Source organism: Channa argus, chromosome 7 (assembly GCF_033026475.1).
Source record: "Channa argus isolate prfri chromosome 7, Channa argus male v1.0, whole genome shotgun sequence".
In the NCBI taxonomy this organism is placed as follows: Eukaryota; Metazoa; Chordata; class Actinopteri; order Anabantiformes; family Channidae; genus Channa; species Channa argus.
The window spans coordinates 19,623,070-19,648,586 of record NC_090203.1 but is presented as its reverse complement, the minus strand read 5'-3'; the positions used below and the strand labels follow the sequence as shown (position 1 = coordinate 19,648,586).

The following is a 25,517-nucleotide window of genomic DNA, read 5'->3' as shown; positions in this document are numbered from 1 at the left end:
GGAAGCTGCATCTTCAGCCGAGCTAATCTGCCCTCTGCCTGTGTTTCCTTTGTCACTGAATCCATGTATCAACACAGCGAGGTGCAGCCAGATCGAGGAGGTGTGTAATTGCACAAAGACACTCATGCTAATATACTTGGGCGAGTGAGTGTGTGACTGACTCAGCTGACATGAGACATGTTGTGAGTGTGAGGAATAGAAGTCATAACACTGCAGCACAGTTTCAGCCATACAAAGGCTTGTACTGTAAGTACTCAGTCAGAAACTTGAGACATGAGGGCAAGATGAAAGATCAAATTCCTGATTCAGACACTTTACCTGCAGGGTTGCCTGGGAAGAAAACACACACACACATGCGCACACACTCACACACACAACTTGCAGTTTACCTTTGGCCAGGGGTCATCTGGAGGTTATTTTACATAATGATTCATTTTCAGTTCTCATTTTTAGCTGAGTGCTAAGAGGAAGGTACACGTTGAATTAAGTCCAACTTGAAACATAATAAAATAAAACCTCACACGTTGAGAAGTAAAAGTTGTGAGGAAATGCTGCAGCCAAAGTTCAACAAAAGCAGCTGATGATTAAAACGCTGTTTGATTAGGTACAGAAATCTTCTGTCATGCTCTGATAGCAACTATGCAAACATCCATTTAGAGGAGATGGAAACAAAGTAAATGACATGGAAAGGAAAAACGGCAATGGTTTTCTGCACATGAGTACATTATTTGTGTCGGACCTACCCAATCACAGATGGGCTGTGGGAATAAAAATAGAAAAGGTTCAGCCATTAAACTCGTACACACTATAGATGCTGAAGTGATGAATCTTTTTGCAAAGATATTATCTTAGCAGTGTTTACTGTAGACATTTTTTAGTCTTTGATTCTCATGCCACCGATTGACGAGCAGTCCCCACAATATCAAACTTTCGCTGCAGTGTCCCCATCACGTCTTTTTTTTCTTTCTTTTTTTTTCTTTTTAAAAACAAAGAGTCCTTGCTAGTTACCAGTATTGCAGATCAGCATGAACTGCTGCTTGTACATCATCTGAATAGTTGTGTTAATTATCGGTTGGTTCAGTGTGGCCAGTCAGGAGGCTATATCAAGCAGAACAGACACCCATCTGATTTTGTTCCAAGAAGACAGGCAAAAGTACACTGCCGTCATTAATACAACACTGATTCTTTTAGAACAGGCCCTCCGAAGGCCAGTCACAAGCCTAGCATGGGTTGCTTTCTGTACAATAGGCACCCTTACAGGCTTATCATTCCCGTCATCTTCATCATTATAATAATCATAGGCGGCATGATGTGGCTCAGTCATTAGTTATATGTATGACACCAGTAGTTTTTTGTAAGCATAAAAGTAGGCCTGTTACAGAACACCATGTACTAATAACGAGACTTTTCACATTTCACCTCCGCAATACATAAATATAACCACATTTTTAAAAATCCTATTAACACTGGGATTTAATATGGGTGTGACTGCTTTAATATGCTGTGAAGCAAATCCTACAGAGTTAAGTTTTATACATGCTGAGTTTGGTGTACCACCATGACAAATGAACACACAACCACAAATGTACGACTGTTAACAACTGCTTTGGGGTTTATTTTACAATTAAGAAATGAAACAAACTAATCGGTGCTAAAAAGTTTTTTGTTTTTTTTACAATATTGTTGATAAAACATTGAAATGTATAGTCATTGTGCATCGCTTATTTATTTTCCACACCATTTCATGCATCAAATTGGATGCAAGTATAATTAAAATCATTTCTGTAAACCAAGCCAAAGAAGCTAAATTTGTATTTTATTTAAAAAAGGACATTTTGTAGCTCTACAGCATATATCTATATACACCATCTGTTTTTATTTTTTATCACTTTTGTATATAAAATGACAATATAAAAGTTAGAGAATGCACACACCTTAAGATACAAAGAATGTTGAGCCGTTTCAAATGGTAAGATATGTCATATGGAGTACTGACATTTCACTGCTAATCATTTACATATAATGGGCTGTTTCTCTTTACAGTTGAATAAAGCGACACAATTTAGAAAGAGAAAGTTGTAACAAACCATACAACTGGAAAATTGCTATAAGGTGATACTTCACAACAAGGAAATGTGTTTTTTTTTTTTTTTTTTGCAAACTTGCATACTGACGGCCATTCATTTTCACTGATTGACTCATAACCAGAAGCAGCATTTCAGTTTTTCCAATTCTTCATGTGATCTATTGTCAAATACACTAACAGATCTATGAGCAGGCCATTCATCATCAAAAACATTGCAGTGACCCAAAAAACCCAAAAAAGAAGATGGGAAGGGGACATGATAATCCTTGTTTTTTTTTAAAAATCAGTCTAATTTTGACAAATGCAAGATATTTCAAAACATGTTCTCTTTACAAATTCAAAATTCAACTGTCTAAGGTGCTACTTCAGTCTTTCAGGGTATGTTTTCATTCTTTTGGTGTATACATTTAATTTTCACCTTTATCATATCAAGTATTATACAGATTTTGTCTTCCATTATTTCCTTTCACTCTTCACCTTTACCATTGAAGCAGTAGTTGTATTTTTGCCATGAAGAGATCTTTGCCATGAAAAGATCTTGTGTTTAACCTTGATTCACTAAAATACATGCACAGATCAGACAAAGAGCATATAAATATATTACAAAATAAGTGTAAAAAAGGTTGGCCAAAAAAAAAAAAGTCAACATTAAAACACATGGTCCAGTCAGGCAGTTATCACAACAAAAAATAATAAGACTGATTTTTTTTCTGGCGGCTCAGTGCGGCCCAGTGCAGTAACTGTGAATAATGTCATTTTAGTGCAATGAAATTCTAGTCAGTTCCACAGCTGTCAGTCTTTACCCTCAGCTCGAGACCCCGCTTACACCTTCTCCATCTTGTCTAGCTTCTCCAGTTTCTCCAAAGCAGTGACAAACACAAGGTGGTCCTCTGGAGACTTGCCGTGGGTCTTGCTGAGGTGCAGTTTGACTGCATGTTTGCTGACGAATGTCCGATTGCAAAGTCTGCACTGGTACACAGAGCCTGTGTCGTCCTCCGGCGTGGTCAATGCCGACAGGGGGCTGCCGAATGTCATTTTGTCTGTGATCACCTTTGAGGCAGCCTGCTGCTCCCGTAGGTGCTCAGCTGACAGTTTAGACAGGTCCTTCAAGCTGAAACCCAGGTGAGACTCCAGGTGGCTGATGTAGGAGGAGGGAGTCCTGAACTGGGAGGCACAGTCGCCACAAAGGAACACAGGTTGGCACGAGTCCATGTTCTTGAGAAACTTGGTTCCCCCAGTCCGTCTCAACTGATACTTGACATTAGCCAGCCAGTGGGATATGGTAGTCATAGAGAGACCTGTGAACTTACAGATATGGACCCTTTCCTGAGGGCCCAGGTCGGTCATGGCGTAGCGGCCCTCTGGTGTCTCCCTCAGGCTTGAGGCAAACTGTGCCTGGAGAATGAGGAGGTGCTGGGGATTCCAGTTGGATTGCCTCCCTTTCCTCTTCTGCACTGGCGAGAGGTCCTCCAGGGCATCCTCGAATGCACTGCCATCTGCATCTGACTTCTCTGAGATGGAGGAGGGAGTCGAAGATTTGGGCGTCAGTCTTCCAGTGAGGTTTTTCACCATATCAGAAATGTCCATCAGGGCATTCTCTCTCAGAGGGGAGGAGACTGTATCGGAGATGGAAATGAGGGGTTTATTACCATTTACACTGTTGTTGGCCAAGAGTGCACTGCTGCTGTTATTGTTATTGTTGCTGTTAGTGGTGGACTTGTGTATACTCAGGTCTATGGGTTGATCACTGTTTTCAGATAACTGGTAGTGATTGATGGGCTCGGCTGGCTTGCCCTGAGGACTGGGGTTAAAAGCTGGCTTATCCATCATGCTGTTGCTGATTTTGTAAAGCATAGATAGTGGGTCTGCAGCTGGGCTTACTGGTTTGGAGGCTTTACCCAGGTGTGTATTCATGATTGACTGGAGTGCACTGAGAGGATTGATGAAAGGACTTTCAGGTGAGTGATCTGTGATGATGCCAAGACTGTTGCCATTAGTTACTGGCGACTGGCAAGTCTCTGAGCCATTCTTTACGTGATTGCTGTGACCATCTACCAGACTCTCTTTGGGCTCCTTCTTGCAGATGAGCTCTATATCTACGCTGCCTGGGCTGCTAATTCTCATAGCAGCCGGTTTACCTATAGAAAGGTCATTTGGAGATGCTAATTGTTCTCTCTGCTCTCTTAGTGCAGGAGAGGGGGATTTTACTAATGATGTGGGCCGGAATCGTTCCAGGCTCACCATCTTCTCCTCCTTTTCTTTTTTCACAGTGGCAACTTTTCCTGTCACTTTCTCCACAAGCTCTTCCATGGCAGTGACATTGCTCCTGAGAGGCGTAGGGGACGAAGGGCTCCGAGGTGAGTGGATGACTGAGTTAGGGTCACTCACCAGGCATCGTAGCCCACTGTTAAACATCGGCTGCATCTGGACACTCTGGACAGTAGGGGGCAGAACAGTAGAAGAGCTTTTCATGGCACCCTGCAGCTGGTAGGCAGCATGAATGCTAGGGTAGCCCCCCCACGTGGGTGTGCCTGTTTGAGCCTTGCTGATGGCACTGGATACTGTGTTCTCAAGAGACTTAAGAATATCTAAACCTTCTTTAGGTGTCTCCTCCAGATCTTCTTCTCTAAGGTATTTGTAAGATGTGGCATCAGTCTCAGATTTTTCACCTGAATCATCTTTCTCCTCCTTGATTTTTTTGTCCAGTGTCTCACCACCATCGAATTTATCATCTTCCACTCCTTCCCTCTTTTCCTCTGAGCCAGAAGAGAGGGCAGGAGACACTGGCTGGGATTTGACACTAATGGGAACAGGGAGTCTGGTGGTGGTCGGTGGCAGTGGGATAGACTGAATCTTCTCTTCCACCACTGGATCAAAGACCAGCTGTTTGCCCTTTTTGGAGGCTGAATTTGTGACCTTCAAAAAGTGGCCTGTAACCATCATATGGGCAGTCAGCTGTTGCAGTGTGTCATGAGAGCTCCCACACTCCATGCATTTGAGAATCTGGGCTTTACGAGCTTCAAACTGCCATGTGTAGCTGGCACCATTCTGGTACCCATAGCGGTTGTTTGGCGTAACATAGGGGTTAGCTGCAGCTTTGGCATCTTTGCCAACGTCCCCAAGAGATACACTTCCACCACCACTACCAGCATGGACAGAGTCTGGGGAGCATGGGGAGACTATAGCATCTTGAATAGCTCGTTTTTTAGCTGAAGTGGGCACCAGTTTAGTGGCCAGGGCTGGCACTGGTTCTTTAAGAGGCACTTTCTGGTAATGCTTGGTCTTAATCATATGAACACTGAGATCTTGCAGAGACTCAAATGAGTGGCCACAGTACATGCACTTCAGAACCTTCTGTGCATCCTCTTTCCCCTCCATCTCCATCAGGGAGCGCTTGCGGGGTTTGGACCAGCGCTTTCCCTGATCCTCCTCTTTGTCCTTGTTGTCGTCTCGATAGTGGCCCGTCTCATTCATGTGGACTGTCAAACCCACTAGAGTGTCATAGGCAGCGCTGCAATCTTTGCATCGAAATTTGCTTGCGCCAGTAAAAACCGAGCCATACAGCTTGTTGTTCTGCCTGTAGAGCTGCACTGTGCTGAAGAGGCTGGGCTCTGGTAAAAGGTGGTAAGGGGTCTGCTGAAGAGTTTTGGCAAGTGCTGCCTGGTGCCAGTCATAGGCTACACCACTACCATTACTTGCCCCTCCACTGCTGCTCCCACTGCTGCTGGTAGCACTGTGGCTGCTTACAGAGCTAGCTGCTGTGCCATTAGTATTAACACTGGCATTGCCTGTGTGGTTGACAGTGGTGCTTGAGCTCCTGCCATTATGATGACTGCTAGCCATGCCGACCCCACTGCTCTTCAGTGTGGTTGTAGTTGTTGAGACAGAGGCAGTAGGGGCAGGCACTGCAGTGCTTAGGGCACTGTTAACACTTCCTGCTGCCGCAGGCTTAGCTTTCATGATGTCCATAGTGATGCTGGACCAAGAGGCATCTGAGATGAGGTTTGCATAGACGGCTTTCATCTGTGCCAGGCTATCCTGGAAAGATAGGCCGTTGCTGGGGCGGAAAGGCAAAGTAGTGCCTTCCCTCTCCTGACCATCCCTAGAAGAGGTGCTCTTGAAGTCCGTAAGTCGGTCGCTGGCATCACTGAGTGGAGACCCATATCCAGCGTCAGGGTTAGTGCCATTACTGAGTGGCGAGTCTCTGTAGCTAGATGGCTGGCCTCCATCTAAGTCCTCCTCTTCTTCGTTGCACAGGAACTCATTGTCCTGGCCGTCTAATGAGAGGCCGTCATCTTGCAGGTGCTCTTCCTCATCATGAGTGTCTGCCTTAAGCTCATCCTCGGGCATGTATGCTGGAGCACAGACAGAGAAGAAGAGAGCAAAGACAAAAAGTAGAGAAAAAGGGGAAAAGAGGTCAGCTCAGTGAAATTAAACATTTACAGCACACTAACAGGACCCCTGTCAAAATAACATGGAATGAATACTCAATGATGGGAAATGTAGGCTTTTATTCTTTTCCAATATGAGAGTGTATGTATCTGTATGCATGCATGCATGAGTTTGTGTGTTTTTAACACACATCTGGCTCTGAAACCAGTGGTGAAAAAAGCCTCCAAGGGAAAAATAAATCACTGAGCTTTTGACAGTTGTCCTTTTCCTTCCCAACTCCCTATTCCTCCACACATGCCTCATGTTCCCCAGGAAATGAGTGGCTGTTTGGCCTTGTTAGCCAGCTGCATGCTTGCATGTTCAACTCCCCCATACTCTTTCTATCTGTGAAGTTAAGCTCCTCACATTATCGGGTTATGCAACTGAGGGCAATAAACAAAATGTTCATATGGAGATATCAAAACTTTACCTAAACCATTCTGATCAGCTGAACGTCAGTCTCATTTGAGCTAATAAGCAGGAAGTGGCAAACCATGTTATGATGAGAGTGTCACAATGCCCGCTGAAGGAATGAGTCTGGGGTTTTAATCCATTTCCAAAATCTATGATCCATTAAAAAAAATGAGAGAATACATGATCAAAGATCGAAGCACTGGGAAAAAAACTACACGAGGCTGATATTTAACAGGTTTACCAGTAAAATATCTAAAGGGAGAGAAGACATAGAAGGTTCGGCCGCGTTTCTGTGTGTGTGTGTGTGTGTGCGTGTGTGTGTGAGTGCATGCTATGGAAGACACAGTGAGCATCAGTGAGTAGGAGAGACAGGAGGTGGTTTGGGGGAGAGTAAGTAAGGGGGAGAAAGAAAAGAGACGGTGAGGGAGAGGGTAAAGAAGGGAGGGAGACAGGAAAGACGGCCCCCTAGCTTCTTCCTTTATCTCCTTCCTGCATGGTGAGATGTGTGTCCTAGATGCCAGTATCAGTCTCTCCTGATGAAACAGATGTGCTGTCAGCTTCAAACGGCATGCTAACCTGTCATATCATAATCTAAGTGGACATAATACCTGATATATATACACTGGCACCATTTACTGCTGCCTGAGAGGAGATGGGTGGAGGAGGTGGGGGAGGTGAGCAGCTGCACCATCAACTGTGACTGTGTGATGATGCGCATGTGTGTGAGCGCCTTGGTAAGTGCCCATTTGTGAACGGGTGTTTGCCCACACGCTCACCTTCACATGCCTGTGCACACTTTATGCCCTCTGAAGCACATACGTGTTTACTCTTAAAGTGCAAAGCTGAACCTACAGACCATAGGATTGCCTATAAGTCTGAGTTCGCTGTGTGCTACTGATACACCCTTCTCTAAATGAGCAACATACTCCCCTAACGCCTGACAGGATTTCAGTGAAATGAGAGCACTACAGGAGAACCTGGCTGCGCTTCAATCCCACTGACAGACAGACTGAGACAGTTTCTAAAACTCCTGAAAATCCCTAACACAGCAGATTAGCATTATGTGCCGTACTCTCTACAACACATCTGCAGAGTGTCTCCTGTTACAGTGCCTTTCCCTTCGCAAACCCTCTTCTAGAACAGGAGGCTATCAATACATATCAGCCATTTAATATACAAAGCATTCAGCAGAAGGGGTATCTATTCTTCACAAGCCCACGCAAACAGTGCAAACATACAGTAGGAATTACCTATGTGAGTCAGTCATGTTGGCTCCAGCCAAAAAACAGCTAAACCCCAATAGTTGGCAGTGTTTAATACATACACAGTCACACACATACACACACAGACAGCAGGAATGAGAAGCAGCAGATCAGAAATATCCCTGGGTGAGTGACAAAACACAGACTGCAGCAGGGAGGGGCTTTGAACGATGAGCAGGTCGCCAGGGAACCCTTTGACGATCCCTGTCAATCAATGCCTGTCCTGCCATGTTGTCATGGAAACAAAAAAGAGGGAGATATCAAAAGCACCCAGACAAAAGCCTGGCAGAGACAGACATCTGTAAATATCACAGGCAGCAAGTGGACGGTTTCGCAAACCATAAATGTCCAATATCACTGATGAAACGCTGAAACTGAAATAAATGATCTTTCTAACTGTTTTCAGATGTATTCATTCTGACAGCATGCGAAAGCATGAGGAAGGAAAAAATATTAAGAGCTACATATCAACTCTAGCTGTTCAATCACTGCAACTTGAACATGTGAGATTGTGACTGGTGACCAGATGAAGCTGCTTCCCATGTCCTGGACACACATATGCGGAGCAGCATCAGCGGCAAGGGGCGGGTTTGGGAAGGGGTAGTGCTGGCGTGCCGTCCCTGGCGGTTTGGTTTGCAGAGTGGGTGATGGCTGTGAGCAGGGCCATCTGCACGGGCGTCAAAGCGCCTGTCACTTTTGCTCGGGGACGTGCCGCCATCAAGGAGACAGGCAGCAGCGTGGCCAGGATAGTACTGCAGACTCACTGTCAGAAGCAGCAGCGATCAAGCCCACCACCAGCCACGCCAGATCACCAACAACACACACAGACGAAGCACGAATTAGCATCCCAGTGTTTCCCTGATCCAATACCTACACATACCATTAATAAAAAGGAGCATAACACAGGTCGAGTACTAAAAAGGATTTGGACTTGTTATGAAGAGGTTGTTTAAAAATGCATAATGCATAAATGGATTGACATGTACATCTATGGTGCATAGCCGATGTTATTCAAAGGTTTTCATGTCCCAGGCTCCAAAATACAGGCCCCTATTTGATTAAATATAAGTGCTTTAAAAAAGCATCAAGTATGTGTTTTGTTCTTATCTACTTCATTTATTATTATTCTTATTTAAATGAGAGAGTTCCTGGAGCACTACCCAAAATAAAGTACCCATGAAGCACACTTGATTCTGATTAGTACCTGATATATAAAGATCAATGTAAGCTATGCGTCATTACAGTTACAGCGCATTTGCAATCTGTGATCTGTAGTTTTTGTGCATATATCAGTGCTGAGTGTGTGCAGAACAGACAGTTTGATAAGATGTTTTTCTGATGAAAAGTCTGGTGAACGCCCTGTATCCTGCCGCAACATAACACTAGGCCTCACAGTTGGACAACATGATTGACCTAAGTACAGATCATCTGTAAAACATCCACCCTCACACACAGCTTGACTTTGACTATGACTTGATTTTTGTAAATGATACCAAATGATTTACAACCAGTGAACACGTCAGCATTTTGGCGACTACAGCAGAAATATATCAGTCCTTTTCAAAACTTTGCTATCTTTCTCTGCCCTACCCATTTTTTGCCTTCTCCCTTTCTTTTCTGAGAGTCTGCTGGTTGTTAAATCAATAAAACTCTCTGTCAGGCTTGTGGAGCTTCACCATTTGGCCGCTGTCAAAGCCAAACAAACCAGATAAGAAAGGCAGAAAGGCGATGAAATGAGAGCGGGAGAGAGGGGGAAAAAAAGAAGGGCATGAAACCCGTCAGCCTCCTCTCAAGACCACCACGTCCACCACCGGCTCCATTTCTCCAGCACCCCTCCTTCTATTTATTTACACACATTTCTTTATTTATTTGATGTGAGTTTGGGAAGAGGGGGCAATCATGGCAGTCATTTGCGGCACTAATGTCCAATCACAGGCCCCTTCACTCATGTGATTTAGGCAGTGCAGGAGAGGGTTTGCGGCAGAGAATGGTGGGGGCGTAGGTGGTGGGTGCAGAGGCCGTTTAGGGCGGCCCCTAATAGGAAACTGGCAGTCTTATTCCTTCCCCAGATTCTGTTTGTCACCCCGCTCTCCATTACGTGCCTCTCAACCCTGATGGCTTTGGACAGGAGCTGATCAAAAAGCCATCGCTTGACCTACACGCCGTGGCAGAACGAGACTCGCGCCCTGCACAGCGAGAGGGAAGAGGGAGATGAGATAGCAGAGGAAGGGGGGTGCATGTCTGTGCATGTGTTCAGGGGAGAAAAAGTGCGGTGGCAAAGAGAGAGGATGGAGGGACGATGGAAGGAGGGAGGGAGGGAAGGGGGAGGGATGGAGGAAGGGAGGGAAGGGGGTGATAGCTTTCGGACCGGGACAAGAGGGCTGTAAATAAAATGACATTATTATTTCCTCTGTCCCGTCATGTAGAAAAGCCAATTATGGTAATGCTGCTGCCGGCGTGTCAGAGGGAATGCTGGGATGTACTTCCCGTGAAGCGGCTAACATGAAAGCAATGCCATGATCAGGAACACAGGCCTGGGTCTGACAAGAGACCGTAGAGATAAGGAGAAGAAGAGAGAGGGGGGAGAAAGAAGAAAGAGGAAGAAATATAAAGCTAACAACAAAGCTGGATGTGGACCTTGTTTTCCAAACAGGTAAATATTAAGCCATCTGCAGGAGAAAAGATTAGTTAGGAAACACACTGCAGCTGCCAAACCAAAGTTTGGGCATCCAGGGGTGGAAGGATGCAAAGTTGATTCTGATTATTTTGCTAATTGTTTTTTTATTAATTTGGAGATATTTTACTGTACACTATCATGTATTTAAGACAAATACTTTGTGTAAATATTTTGTTTAGCATAAAACCCCCCAAAACAAGCAATCCAAGAACCATTCATGAGGAGGTTGGCCCATGGAACCTTATTAAGTGCAGCTCCATGATATGAATATGATTGAGAAGCCATCAATGTAAAAGTTCAGGGGTTCATGAATTATACTCTGTCAAACCCCAGTGTTTGATGAGATGAATTATGCAAAGACGATGGCGAAAGAGCCGGATATTGAAGGTGAAGGCGATCATTTGCTTTAGAAGCTAATTCGTTCTCATCTCATCTCAGGATTCTCCCGGCATCCCGTCCTTAAAATTCCTCCTACGCTTGATAGGGGAGCTCTCCTTAAAATACTTCCTCAGGTACCTTTCTCTTTTCACTTCCCTCCGCCATCCCCTCTCAGTCTTTCTCCCACCCTCCTCCTCTTTCCAGCCTTGCTCACACGCCCACATGGGCCCCTCCCAAGCGGAATAATGGGAGCATATGGCCTAAGCAGCACCTACAGGGCCTTAAATAACTGCTGCAGCATTCCAGCTCGCTGTACCAATTTATCTCTCACCCCCTCTCTCCACCCCATTTCAAAACACTTCTAGCTTGAGTTGAGCTCAGTAGACAGCGGCGGATGGGACATGTTGTTCTTCATACACATAATGGAGTGACGCAGAAAGTAGTGTGAATGTGAATAAGTGCTATGCAAAGAGGATTAGTGTGGAAACTGTATTATTGTTAGATATTCAGTGAGTCAACCACCTTAGTCCATGGATCATGTCTTCTGGTGGACACTTCAAATCATGCATATTTACAGTTGGTCAGTGGTATGTGAGGAAGTCTTTAAGAGGGCAGTTTGTGTTTTGTCCAGCCTGCAGCGATTCCCAAGGACGTCTCAGCTCCTCCCTCTACAACTTTGCTCCATATCCTGATTATTACTGTGAACAAGCTACTTTGTAGCAAGCATCAGCTAATCACCTACTGTTCGTACTATAGCTTGACATGAAGCATCTCACTGTTACTGTTTAGAAAACGGGGGGGTCAGGGGTCAGACAAGTAGTCAGTGCAAGGCTTGTATACAGGGCATGATCTCATATTTATATGTCGTGTACCAAGGACATCCTTCTATCTGACCTCTAAAGAAAGTGATGGGAGGCCTACAGTATGTGGTTGTATCCGTGATGATTGTGTATGGGCAGGCATGAGATTCAAAAGACATGTGGGCAGGTCTGTGTGAGAATGTGTGTGTTTAAGTGAGAGAGAGAGTGAGTGCGAAAGGTGCTGCTGTTTTATTTATAGAGCAAGCGCTATTTATACCCAACTCAAAGATCAGTTCAGAGAAGCAGCTCATGGGCCACAGCCAAGATCACTCTCCATTACTGTGCATGCACAAAACCAAAACACATTTTCACACACACACAAACACACACACACTCGATAGGGCTGCAAGCACTGTCGTCTCTGCTTTTTACACATGCATGCAGTAACAGCACAAAAAGACATTTACAGTATATCCAACTGTGTGTTAGTTGGTGAAGGAGTAGAAGGGAGGGGAGACGGGGGGGGGGCACACTTACTGACTGAGTGTTCTTCATGGAGTACAGCAGGCTTTAACATGCTGGGAGATCAATACAGTGAACCAGCACCAATCGATTGCAATTCATCTGGCTTTGTTTTTTAAATTTCATTCTCACCCACTCATACTGCGCACTGAGCTGCTGCTGCTGTCCTGTGGGGCAATACATAAATAAGCACACATATATGCATACACATGAACACCTAAACACATACACACACCTGAATGGCTCAAACGACTGCACCCACCGTGCAAAAGCGGGGTTCAATAAACCCATATAGAATTTATTTATTTTTATTGAGCATATCAGCCCATCCTGGTCTTCTCTGCATAACAAGGCCTGTATAATTAAACCATAAATTTCAGTGTGCTCCTTTAATTACCACAGACAATGTCAGGAGGCAGCAGAGTAAACAAATAGCTTTGAAGTGAGCAAGAAAAAAACTGCTTCGACACAGCAATGGAGAAGCTGTTCATTTTGGTGGTGATTGTTACACTTGAAAAGGATGAAATGTTCAAAAGAGGATACGTGCATGGGGAGTACAGTATGTATTTTTTTTTCTACTGCCTTTTCTAAGAATGCTATTAAGAGATGCAGCTTTGCTGTAGAGTGAATGGAGGAATAATCAGGGTATTGCTGTGTGCAAATATGTATATTTGGATGAGGACAGGGCAATTGCATACTACTAATGTTAGGAAGTCTGCATGCGAGTGTGTGTGTATGAGTGTGTATTTGCATGCACGTGTAGGCATTTGATTTCCCTGAACACACAGCCAGTATCAAAAGTGTTTGTGTTAACTTGTAAGCCAAGGGTTCTTGTCCCTCTTGTCCATAACTGGAGATGTCTACAACACCATGCTTATACAGTACTGTATCCGTGCTTGTGTGTGTGTGTGCGCGCATGTGTGTGTATGCGTGTGTATGCTTTAGGTCAATGTCAACACACAGACTTGCTTTCCAGCCGCTTAGCTAATTACACAAGAGCCCTGAAGGCCACTTAGTACAGGTTAGCTAATTAACAAACAGGCTGATTGCAGATTAATTGAGAGGTGTTCCTAATCTTCACCCCTAAACGTAATGACAAATGCTAACTGCACTAATTAGGCCGGTATGGAGAGTCAAAAGTGGAGAATGTATTTATAGTTACCGTGGCTCATATGGATGTGTGGCTCACATCCAGCTGCCTCTTACAGATGTGCTAACAGGTTAAACCAATACAACTTCAGAACTACTGAGATGTAAAAGGATTTATCATTAATATTCAACACTATTTATGATCTGAAAACACTAGATGTATTTTTTGACTATATTTCTAATTAACTGTGAGGGGGCGGCTGTAGCTCAGGTGATAAAGGCAGTTGTCCACAGAGTGAGTGGTTCGATCCCCGGTCCCGGGTTTATGTCAAAGTGTCTTGCGTCAGGAAGGGCATCCAGCGTAATAACTGTGCCAAATCAACATGCGGACAATGATCCGCTTTGGCGTCAAAAAAATTAATAAAAATTCTAATTAACTGTGAATTGGGTTCTAAATGTAAATTATTGTATGTACTGTATTTATATATTTTCTCTACTTGCTTGCTGTTAAATGCAAGTGTCAAAAAGTGTCATCTCAGTTTTGGCATTACATCACAAAGGCAATTTACATTTTTCAGAAATCTGTCCAAATTCCAGGTTAACTCTGTTGATAATCTAACTTTCTTTGAAAGCTGCTTATATATTAACTGAGTGCAGCATTAAGGCTATAATATTTGTAGCTGATGTTTCATTTTGTGTGTTTGTTCGGGGGCTAGCATTTATGTGCATCTATGTATGCTAGAACATGAATGGTGTGCATAGACCATGAAACCCGAAACTGCATTGTCAACACAATGATTTACAATAGATTACTGCGGCAAAATGTAGAAAAATAGGCCCCTCAACAGGGATTTGAACCAGCACCCATCTGTGGGACAATCACCTGCCAACAGATAATAGACACCCACACCCCCCCTCCACACAAACACACACACACACACACACACACACACACACACACACACACACACACAGATACAAAATCTCACAATTTTCACAGCCACTAAAATTACTCCCCAAGGGCCGACTTCTTCCAACCAACTTCCATCTGCCTGGATAAATTTATCATACAGCTCCCATGTCTATCACACACACACACCTGTGCCTTTTAAGCTGTCCACACACCTTCGATCACACATGCTCTCTCAAGTTCCACCTGGCCTCTTTCAACCTCTGACCCCAGCCCCACTAAGTCTCCCTCCCTCCTTTCGTACATCCATTGACTCTTGTGCTTCCTCCTTTCTTCTATGCCACCTGCGCTTTTAAATCCCCACATCAGGATGGACCACTTCACCTGAACACACATGCACACATTGCCAGTAAACACACATGAAACCAAATATGCATAAACCCATGCATGCGCCCTTACCCAAATCCTAGGAAACACACACCAACATAGACAAGTATGTACAAATACACTGTCCCTGACAAGACAACAGCCAGCAGCAGCTGCTTCCATATCCTAGCAACGGCCGGTCTGATAGATGACCCAACGATGGATAATTACCGTAAATCACCACCACACACTAAAGGAGGGAAGGGTGAGATAGCTTGAGAAAGAGAGAAAGAGAGAGGGAAAAAAGAGAAGGAGGGCAGGAGAGAGAGAGAGAGCAGAGACTGAAAGGGATCAGAAATAGAGGCCTGGAACTGGTCGTGTGTGCACTAATGCACCTTGATGAGCTTAAATTCATCTGCCTTTTAAAGCACACACACAAACACACACGCACACAAACACAGATTCAGTGTTAAGAGCACAAACGCACACTGTCATGTATGAACACACAGACACTTATATATGCACAGTTCATACACTCCAGCAGACAAAATTAATCTGTATGTATGCATAAATAATCATGCACTGGAAGCAGTGTGGCTGTAATCTAAAACTACAGGCCCCGCCTCTGTAAGAGCCACTTGTCTGTCACAGATTCACCTCTAATACACCAACCAAAGGCCAGCAGGTGCTGTAGGCCTGAAAAGCTAATGTGAAGGCCTACTAAAAAAATGAACTCAAAACTGTGCTAGATGTTGAATTTTAGACGATAAATAATTATCTACATATAATTCTTCCCGTTGTGTAAGATTACTGTTTTCCTTAAAAATGTATGTCTACTGACTTTTCCATAATCTTTTAACTCTCTATAAAACACATTTACATAAAGCAATTCCCAACTGGCATGTGGTCTGTATTCCAAAATTAGCAACATGAAAAACTACCTCCATAAGTTTTAAATAATTGCGCACTGAACAAAGTTTACTCCAAATTATCAACAGATCTTCGATATGCACATGCAGCTGCTCGGCTCACTTCCCCTTCATTTTCTGCTCTCCCAGACATGCAATCTGTCCCTCTCTTTCTCCCTTCTTTCTTTCCTTGCTCTCCCTCCCTCCACCCTTACTCCCTCCCTGTGCGAGTCCTGGCTTCTGCAGACATTTGATCTGGCTGCCTTGTGATAGATTGACAGGTAATGAGGAGGTTGAAGGGGCGTTGGAGACAGGAGCAGGTGTTCAGCACAGTCTTTTTGGCCAGCACTAAGCTGCCATGTCCTTCACTGCTGCACCACACCACCCCGCTTTCTCGCTCTCTCTCTCGCTCACTCACTCACTCATTCCCTCCCTCTTTCTTTCCTTCCTTCTTTCCACCATTTCCCCCTTTTGCTTCCTGAGAGAAGAGGACTATGCAATCCATCACGCAGTGACACGTTTAGACATAGACTGTCTTTATATGGGGAAAAATGCATGGGCCGTGGAAATAAATAGAGATACGAACCATCAAGTCCCATGCTAACAGCAGCAAACTAGGCCTCGGACTGATCAGTCAAACTGTGCAGAGGAGAGGATGAGACTGATTTGGAGCAATGTGTTTAGAGGAAACTGATTTGGCTTGTAAGCTGCTGATACTGGTGACTTTTATCATGCTGAAAAGATTTCGGCATTATACAACTGTGTTTTTGTCAGGTTAGACTTGCTTGGATAGAGCAGATCAACCATCATGTGAGACTCTAAAAGCCTCGTAAAAGTGAAAGATTTAGCTACTCTACAAAAGAGAGAACACAAGTTTACCTGCAAGATATAAATACTTGGTGAGTAACCTCCCCCACCTCAGTGAGGGGCATTTTATGGTCAGCCGCCTGAAATGAAATACTCATATTCACCTGCTCTAGTCAGACAGAAATTCTGCCTGCATCATATCAGAGGTGGACAGCCCTGTCTGGCTAAAATCCAGAAAGAAGCCAATATCAAGAACCATACAGTATATCTGTTTAACGCTACAGTACACCTTTCTGAGTCACTATACACTTTGACCTGATACAATCCTGCTGACATAGCAAAGCACGGCTGTGCATCGTACCTCACCAACTAAGGAGAAGAGAGTGCAGAGAGAAGGATGATGAGTGGGAAGACCAAGCAGGAGAGGTAAGGACAAGCTGAATCAAAACATGGGCTCCCAGTGGATAAGGTTTTATTTTGTATGTCCGGTGAGAATCAATTCAATGGTTCCAGTTTACGCAAAAATATTGCTTTTTTTTTTTTTTTTTTTTTTTTTTATAGTATTAAGACAGGCCAGCACAATGTTTCACGATGGTTTGCGCTGTCATCTACCTGCAAGATCATTTCAGGCTCAAACCTGATCCCTGAATTACATGAGCTGGTGACTCCAGTGTGATTAGCTGTTTTTGGATGCTTATATAAAGAATGTGTCAGTCCTGTAACAGACAGCTGACCTGTCCAGGGTCTACTCTAGCTCCTGCCCAATGGGACCGGCTCCAGAGAGGCTGCTGATTACATTACAGTAAAATAGGCGTCAAAAAAACTTTCAACAATAAAAGCCACAGGAAAAGTTTGTTTGCTTCACTGGTCAGGAATTTGGTGAAGGAAAGGTCTTTGTGCTGGGGCTTGGTTGGATCAAATCCAACAAATTTTCAGGAACTGGGAAATTAGAAAGTTTCCTCTGTGTCCAGTTTCTTTCTGGTATGTGGTAGAAACAAATGTCACTCCCATAGTTTTGAGTACGCCTTCAATGCACTAACGGTGGCTGTCACAGGAGCCAGGGGACAGAGACAGTGGGGGAAAAAAAACAAGGCTTTAGCCTATAAATCCACCCTTTGGTTTACTACCCAACATTAAAGCACATGTCACCCTTTTAAATCACCGTGCCGAGAGGAGACAGCAGAGCTAAAACAGGGAGCATTTGTATGTTTCCTCAAACATTCCTGAGAGCTGAACACACCGCTTGACCACCTTCCTCCACTCATATCGACATCATAGTTCAAATAGACTGATATTACACACTACATGATGGATGCCATCGCCTTACTGTGATGACGGACCTCTCAGACGCATAATGAAGGTTTGGATATTTGAATCCTGTTATCTGGGTTTTGTATTTATCAGCGTTCCTACAAAGGAATTTAAACATCGAAATCCAGCACCTGGCCATATGTCTGACCAGGTTTCTTACTTATTCATAGCTTCAAAAACAGCTTCACCTGGACAGTCTTACAGACAGTTTAATTATTTAAAATAACACTAGATAAGAGTGTGTAGAATTAAAAAGGATGCTACCAGGCTTAAAATTAGCCTTTCCCAATTGTCACCCTACTCAAAGAGAACCTGTTTTTTGAGGAAAAAAAAAACGTCATTGACGTGCAATCACATTCAAACACACTCGCCTGTCAGTTTATAACTCTCCTACTCTCACACACACACACACAAACACACACACGCAGACCAAACGTCATCCAACACACAAACAGACACCCACACATACACACTTTTTAAGCCCTCGCCTGGCATCAGCTGTCACACAACCTGTCTCGGAGAACTAAGCAGAGACAGACGCTGTCAACTTAGAGTGCCTCAAATGCCCACATCCAGCCAGGCAGAGGAGAAATCAAGCCTGTCTCCCAGTATAATTTGCGCTAATCCTTCATGGGAGATAGTAAAGTCTATGGCATATCTGCCTAATAGCATCAGTCACCGGCAGGTTCTAATCTCATATTTAGACCCATTTCCATCACGGACTGACGACAAAAGCACCAGCACAAAGTGTGATTACCTTCTTATTTTTTACATTTCTGCATGACTTGACTCCTGATAATGGTGGTGGTGATGGTGGTGGCGGGTGGGGGGATTTTAGAAACACGAGAAGCAAAAACTTTGAGATTCTTTTCTTAGTGGAGGAAGAAGAAAAGTCATTTCAGGCAACTACAGAAGACAGGTGGACAGAAAAAAAAAGAAGCAAAGTAAGTAGTGAACTGTATCAGGAGAGAAAAAGTGGAGGTAAAGAGAGTGAAAACCTTTCAGTCAAGAGCAAGCACACACTCGCGCACGCACTCCCGTTCACATTTACACATTTTCATGCACGCCTTAACACACTCACATGCACACAGTCCCTTTCAAAGCGTTTACAACCTGTGGTGTTTGTCCTGCTCTGCTGGCTGCTTTACCACGTGCATTTGAATGCCGACTGGAGTGCATCCCTCTCTTTCAGACAGCGCCATAAAAGACGACACACACAATGAGGACTCTTTTCAGCCAAGTGGGGCTGCCTGGGGGTAGGGAAGCACCTCCAAAACCGCCACAGCACTTCAACTTTCAGGGCACAATGAGGTGCTAAGCCTTGATGAATAATAAGAGATTATTTATAAAGATGACAAACAGAACAGAAACAAACTATACAAAGTGTGGGGATGAAAAGTCCTTTAGTTGCAGCTTTCTCTCTACAGAGTGTGTGTTGTCTGTCTGGGTGTGCATGTGTGTGTGAGTGTGCATCTCCAAGAGTGACCTGGTGAGAGGAGGGAGACAAAAAGAAGGGGAGGCAGCGCAAGGATCCTAATGAAGCCGTAAATCAGTCTGATGAGAACAGACTCTGAAGGAGGATCACATCGCTGGAGATCAATGCAGACAGCTACACAAACACGCACACACACACACACACACACACACACCCAGACGAGAATAAAGACAAGAAACAGCCAGACGCAAGCACATGCCAGAATTCCCAAGTGAGGTCGTCTTATGAAGGTACAAGCAAGTACATGAGGATAGGCTCACACATTCGTTCACACACACGCACTCTCATCTATGATCTATTAAACTTCTTCCATGCTGCCCACCTCCCCGCCCTCCACCACAACCCACCCACAGGCTCAGGAGTCCCACCTCCTTGTTCAATCCTGCTCGTCTGAATAATATCAGCCGTGATGAATGGCGCCATAACTCTGATATCCACAATCAATCTCTGCTTTAAAGACACATCCATCTTCTGTAATGCTGATGGTGGTGGTGATGGTGGTGGGGTGCTCGCCTGACCTCCTAGTGGAAGGGAGGGTGGGGTGGGATGCGGTGGGGAGACTCAAGGGTGCTGATTGTACGAAGAAGGGGAGTTGGGTAGGCCACTGACTGATGTGTGTCAGTTCACATCTGGTTGCAGAAATAAATGAGGCTCATGAAGACAAATGCAAACGGCCTGTCTTCCCGGTCCCCACAACTCCATGACACACTCACACAGACAGACAGACAGATGACCAAAATGCAGAGAGCAGAGATGACAAACAAAGAAGAGACAGGAACAGATAGAGGACACTCAGTAATGTGATCATGTGCTTAGTTTTTCAGTGTCTTAAAGCTCTGTTTCTCTTTCTGGATCTCCACACTGATATTGAATACACATCAATGTAGTCAACATGAATGAACTGCCGTAATAATATTTGGGACTGTAGCAGAGTTGTTTAAATGTGTTTCATGGTGGTGTAGCAAAAGTCGGCTGCAACTAATAAATTAAATAATTCTGCTGCTAAATATGCCCGTCTTAGCGAGAGAAAAGGAAAACAAAGATATTAAAATGGTCACAGTGTGAGTGAACACATACCTATGAGAATGGTGTGGGGGGGTTTTAGTGGGCTGGGGGGAGTTTAAAGAGTGAACTATCTATGACCTGTTAAAAGGGTCACCCCTCATGACACCGCCACTGAATATTCTTCTTAATGATGTACCACGTCTTTTAACCCCTGCAGACAAAGCAAGGAAACATTATACTGTCAGGGGGGCTCCCCCACATCCTTTCCTTTCTTTTCCTTGCCTCACTCTCTCCCACTCTTGTGTGCTCACCACCTCATGCTGCCCCGAGTTGGATTTTTAATTATTAAGCAGAGAATTTCACCCAGAGTTTTCCAGCTGCTCTTCGGGCTGTGTGATCTGCAGGAACCTGCATGGATACTGCACCAAACAACCTAAACTCTGTTTAGCCTGGTATCAGAAAGCAAAACTAAGCGAGTGGGCACAGCCTGCATCATGCATCAGAGTTTTATGAATGGCATGCCATCAATGGAAAGCCTGGAGAGAAATGTGCCTTACCATAAATTTCTGTCAGTCTAAATCTATGGAAGTAACTCTGCAGCTACTATGTGCAACCACCTCTTCATGTTAAAAGATATAAAACTGTAATTTGTTATATGAAATTATAAAAATTAAAAACAGTGATGACATTGGTAACATAAATGTAATTTCTTTAGATTGAGTTTGTAATAAATGTCTGGATAAAAAATATTTGGAATTATTTTCCAATGAATTGCAATTCGTAACAATTCAATATAGATTTTTAAAATCATAAGATCAATCTTTGAAACTGTGCCAGGATTTACATTTTCATTAAATGCAATGAGGTTATCTCATGTCAGGGAAATGTGTTCACAGTTAGTTTACGGCAGTAATTATACTGTAAACAATTTTCTATTTAACAGAAAAGTGTTGGATGTTTAGAGAATATAAATGAAATTAAGTTACAACATAAAATCTAGTAAGTGTCTCATATGTTTGCAATATCTTTGAATTGAATTAGGAGATAGTTAGCAATTTTCAGTCCTACTTAATCATAAATTGGGCACATTTTGGAGAGTATACGACTTCTACAAAAATAAGACGTTGCACAAACATGGCAACAAGGTCAGCTTTACTACAGCTAAACACATGTTAAGAGGCTAAAACACTGGCCTCTCCTAATGTCTAATATGACTTAGGTGAGATAGTTTATTGATTCTGGATGTGGCTGGGACAGAGCTAGCTTAAGCAGAAGCTGACGGTGGGGGTGGATGAGGGGTTGGGATGAAAGGTGAACCGAAGATGGATGAGAGGAAGCTGGAAATGGAGTGCATGCAGTGAGGTGAGGCATTAACACAAAAAAAAGTTGTAGATAGGCATGCCATGACTGGACTGACACAGCTTGCTATTGTAACTGACACATCGGTTACAACAGGCGTTCTTATGTACAAGCTGCTCTGCAACGTAATGCGTTCTTAAATGGGCCCAGAGCAGTCAGTGCGTGACCCCAAAGACCTCCAACTGGGGCCCGACCAGTGAGGAAAGCTGTAATCTCTCTGTCAAACAGCTCTTCAGCAGCAGGTATGTGTGTTTTTGTGTGTGTGTGTGTGTGTGTGTGTGTGTGCGCATAAATGTTTCCAGACTGAGAAGAGATAAAATGAATAAAAATGACAGCAAAGTATGTAAAAAGTATTATGGAGGGAGAACTACTAGCTTTGCTTCAACAATAACAAGCAAATACATGAAAGATAAAGGCCGTCCTTAACCACGTGAGGAATAGAAGCCTAGTGGGGTTGGAGGAAAACTGTGTGGCACACACAGAAATGTCAATTTACAAATTAAAATGGCAAGTTCAAGGTGTAGAAACAGATATATTGCAGCACCATAATTTTACAACTAATAACTGGTGATAATTTCATGAATTGTTGAACGGATAACAAGTGGTTTTGAATGTTCCTTTAATGGGAGTTATTATTTCAGATTTGTTTCAAAGTTGTACTGACTTTGGCTGTAAGGTATAGGTAAAGCAAGTACTCACTGGGGCAACCCTGCACACAAAGATACACAGGGGCTGTGTGGGAGTACAGGGAAGACAGAAAACATTACAGGGCCCTTTTTTTGGCACCAAGCAAAGTGAGTTTAGAGAGGGTGGAGGGGGGGCAGAGAGGAGAGAAAACGAGGAGGAGAGTGAACGGCGGGGGCGGGCTGAAGGAGCAGAGATGAGGGAAGGAGGGAGGAGAGGAGGGAAGGAGGGAGGGTTGAGCGTTGGAATGAACTCTCTCAGGCTTTGTGGTGCACGTTTCCCAAGGCCCCCGCCTGGCCTCTTTGATAAATGACACATGTCATTCTGTCAGCTTGTGACACTGCAGCTGGGAGGCCCTGTGATGTATGGCTCTGCTGAAAAAGGAAATCAACTTTTTTCCCTTCTCTCTCTCTCTCCTCCTGTTTCTGTCTCCCTTTCTATTCCCTTCTTTCTCCCTCCCTCTTTTCCTCAGCCCAGGCTGAGTGCATGGCCTTTTTATATGAGGATTTAGGTTTCCTCTGGTCCAGTAAGTCCCCCCCCCCCCACCTCCCCAAAGACAGCAATAGACAGGCATGCATGCAGCCAGGTTGTGGCTGGTTTGTTCTCTTGCACACACACTAGTGGTGACGCAGCGATTATGATCATGTACAAAGCTGTAACCCGAGGAAAAAGGGGCAACGCCACATTGGAGGTGGACCCAGGATTTATGGGTAATAGCCGAGGAAGTAAACAAAGTATGCACTTTTTAGTAGGCAAGGGGGGGGGGGCAGGTGGAGAGGGGGGGCAAGATTCCGGTTGGGCAGGATGGCTGGTGTCTCCCACTGGGTCATCTGTCATCCATGTGTCTGACTAGAGGACTAGCACACACAACTCTGCAAACACACACACACACACACACACACTCCCACAGGATCTGGGATGAACTCAAAACAGTATGCCACACACACACTTACGCATGCGCACACAGTGAACATGCAGGCAGATAAATATTCACATTCACAATGAGATTTCAGAGCAAATACTCTTACTATCAATCTTCAAAAGGTGAAAAACAGAAAACAAAGATATGATGATATTTAGTTTCACAGGGTAAATGAGTCTAACCAATGAGCTGCTCCCATGAGGCCTGCCCTAACCCTCCCTTCCTGGCAGATTAGCCTATCACGGCATCCCATTGACCCTCCACTCCATGCACCGCCCACGCAATGGGTGAGCCAGCATAACGAAGACCAGCCTCTCTCTCTTTCCTTTTTTTTCCTCCCTCTTGCATGCACATTTTCTTACTCTCTTTCTCTCTCTCTAATCATATCCTGCTTCATTCTCTTCATCACTCTAGCCCCTCCCTTTCTTGCTCTCTCAACGGCTGACCTGTTATCAGCGCTCTGGAGATTTAACGGCCCCAGAGGAAAGAAAAAAAAAAACAGGAGAGCGTGAGTCAGGCGTGACAGAAGGACGTTCGCCACTGTCGCCTCTCTATCTTCATGTGATCTCACACAAACAGAGTTTACCCACCGCTACAAGACAAACACACTGATTCTGAGTCAAGCAAATTAACAAATATCATCACTGTCATCACTGCTATGAAATCAGAGGAATGAAGAACAGCATTCAGGCCATTCAGTAGGGTGCATGCACACTAATGAGTAAGAGTTCACTATGTGTTGCTATGGGGACCAGGGCTACTTTGACTAAAGGAGAGCAAAAAAAAGAGACACAGAAAGACACAGTAAGAAGAAAAAAAACAGCTTGAAAAGGAAGGGAAAGTTGGCAAATGTCCAAGGGACATAGGAGGAAAAGAAAGAGTAGGGTCACATATATATTCCCACATTTGGTTACCAAATCTGATTAACAGTTGAGCTATACCATAGGACTGACAGGACAAATATCGCACATGTACTGTGACAGGTAGCACTCCACCGTTGTCTATGGGCAGCTCTTTAAACCATATTTAATAGTAATGCAGCATTTGATTGGATTAAATGACAAGGCAACAACATTTTTAGTGTTATTATCATTGCTATTATTATTAGCTTATTGGCTTAGAGCATTTCAGTATCGTGTAATTCTGGTTGAAACACAGCACATTTGGAATTTTTGGTGGCATGAAAATTGTTAAATTAATGCCATGCAGTACTATAAATATCAGCTATCTGCACCTTCCAGCACCAAAACATTGATAATCGCTGTACAAGGCTATATTTGTTTGAACCTAAATGGAATATGAAGTCAGCTGGGGAAAGGAGAGAAACTGAGCCGGAGTGAGAATAGAACAAACAAAAACAAGTAGAGGAGTGTAGCGATCGCCCCGGACTGTGGCCACCTGGGGGTCATGACCTGCCTACGACCCCATCAGATGTGCACTCTGGCCAGGGTGGGGGGGTGAGGGGATTGCTATGTGTGCAAGAGAGGGGGGTTGGAAAACAAGGCATCATTAGGGCTGAGTGATGAGCGGTAGCCACGTTTGAAGACTGCAGGGTAGAGCGCTGCTGCAGGACTGACACTGCATTTATAAATGCCAGAAGGCCTTCACAATGCCTTCAACAGCACTAGCGCAGCAACTGTGTGTATATGCGAGTGGTTAGACGAGGCGGGTGAACCACCACTGGTATGTGCCCCCCAGTTAACAAGTTGCCTCTGTGACCCACTGGATATTTCTATACACATGTGGACAACAAACACATTGAAAACACACAGAGGCGCTGCCACTGGAAGAGCATTCCTACTGCTGATGTCCGTCTACATGAATAGTGTAGCCACTGTAGCCATTTTGTTTTTGTTTAGTCTCCTTTTTGGCCAAAGTTTGGTTTGAGCGGTTTGATTTTTTTCTCTTTTAATCACAGCTGGAGGAGAAGAAGAAAGAGGAAATGAGGGAAGTGATATGACAAGAGGGGCAGTGTGTGGAGGCAGAAGCCTGGGAGTGTGCTGCTGCGTGTGTGTTGCTGCGTGTGTGTGTGTGTGTGTATTTGTGCGTGAGGCAGAGGGGTTGGATTCCAAGGTCAGCCGATAAACACTA

General features: G+C 44.2%; 1 protein-coding gene across 2 annotated transcripts in view; it reads right to left on the bottom strand.

Moving 5' to 3' along the window:
• Positions 1 to 1,589: 1,589 nt before the first annotated feature.
• Positions 1,590 to 25,517, bottom strand: part of LOC137130026 (teashirt homolog 1-like) — a 35,870-nt gene continuing 11,942 nt past the window's right edge. For both annotated transcript variants that reach the window (XM_067509593.1, XM_067509592.1), the window contains exon 3: positions 1,590 to 6,441. In XM_067509593.1, the coding sequence (XP_067365694.1) occupies positions 2,909 to 6,441 (3,533 nt within the window). In that variant the 3' untranslated portion in view covers positions 1,590 to 2,908. The remainder of the gene's footprint in view (positions 6,442 to 25,517) is intronic.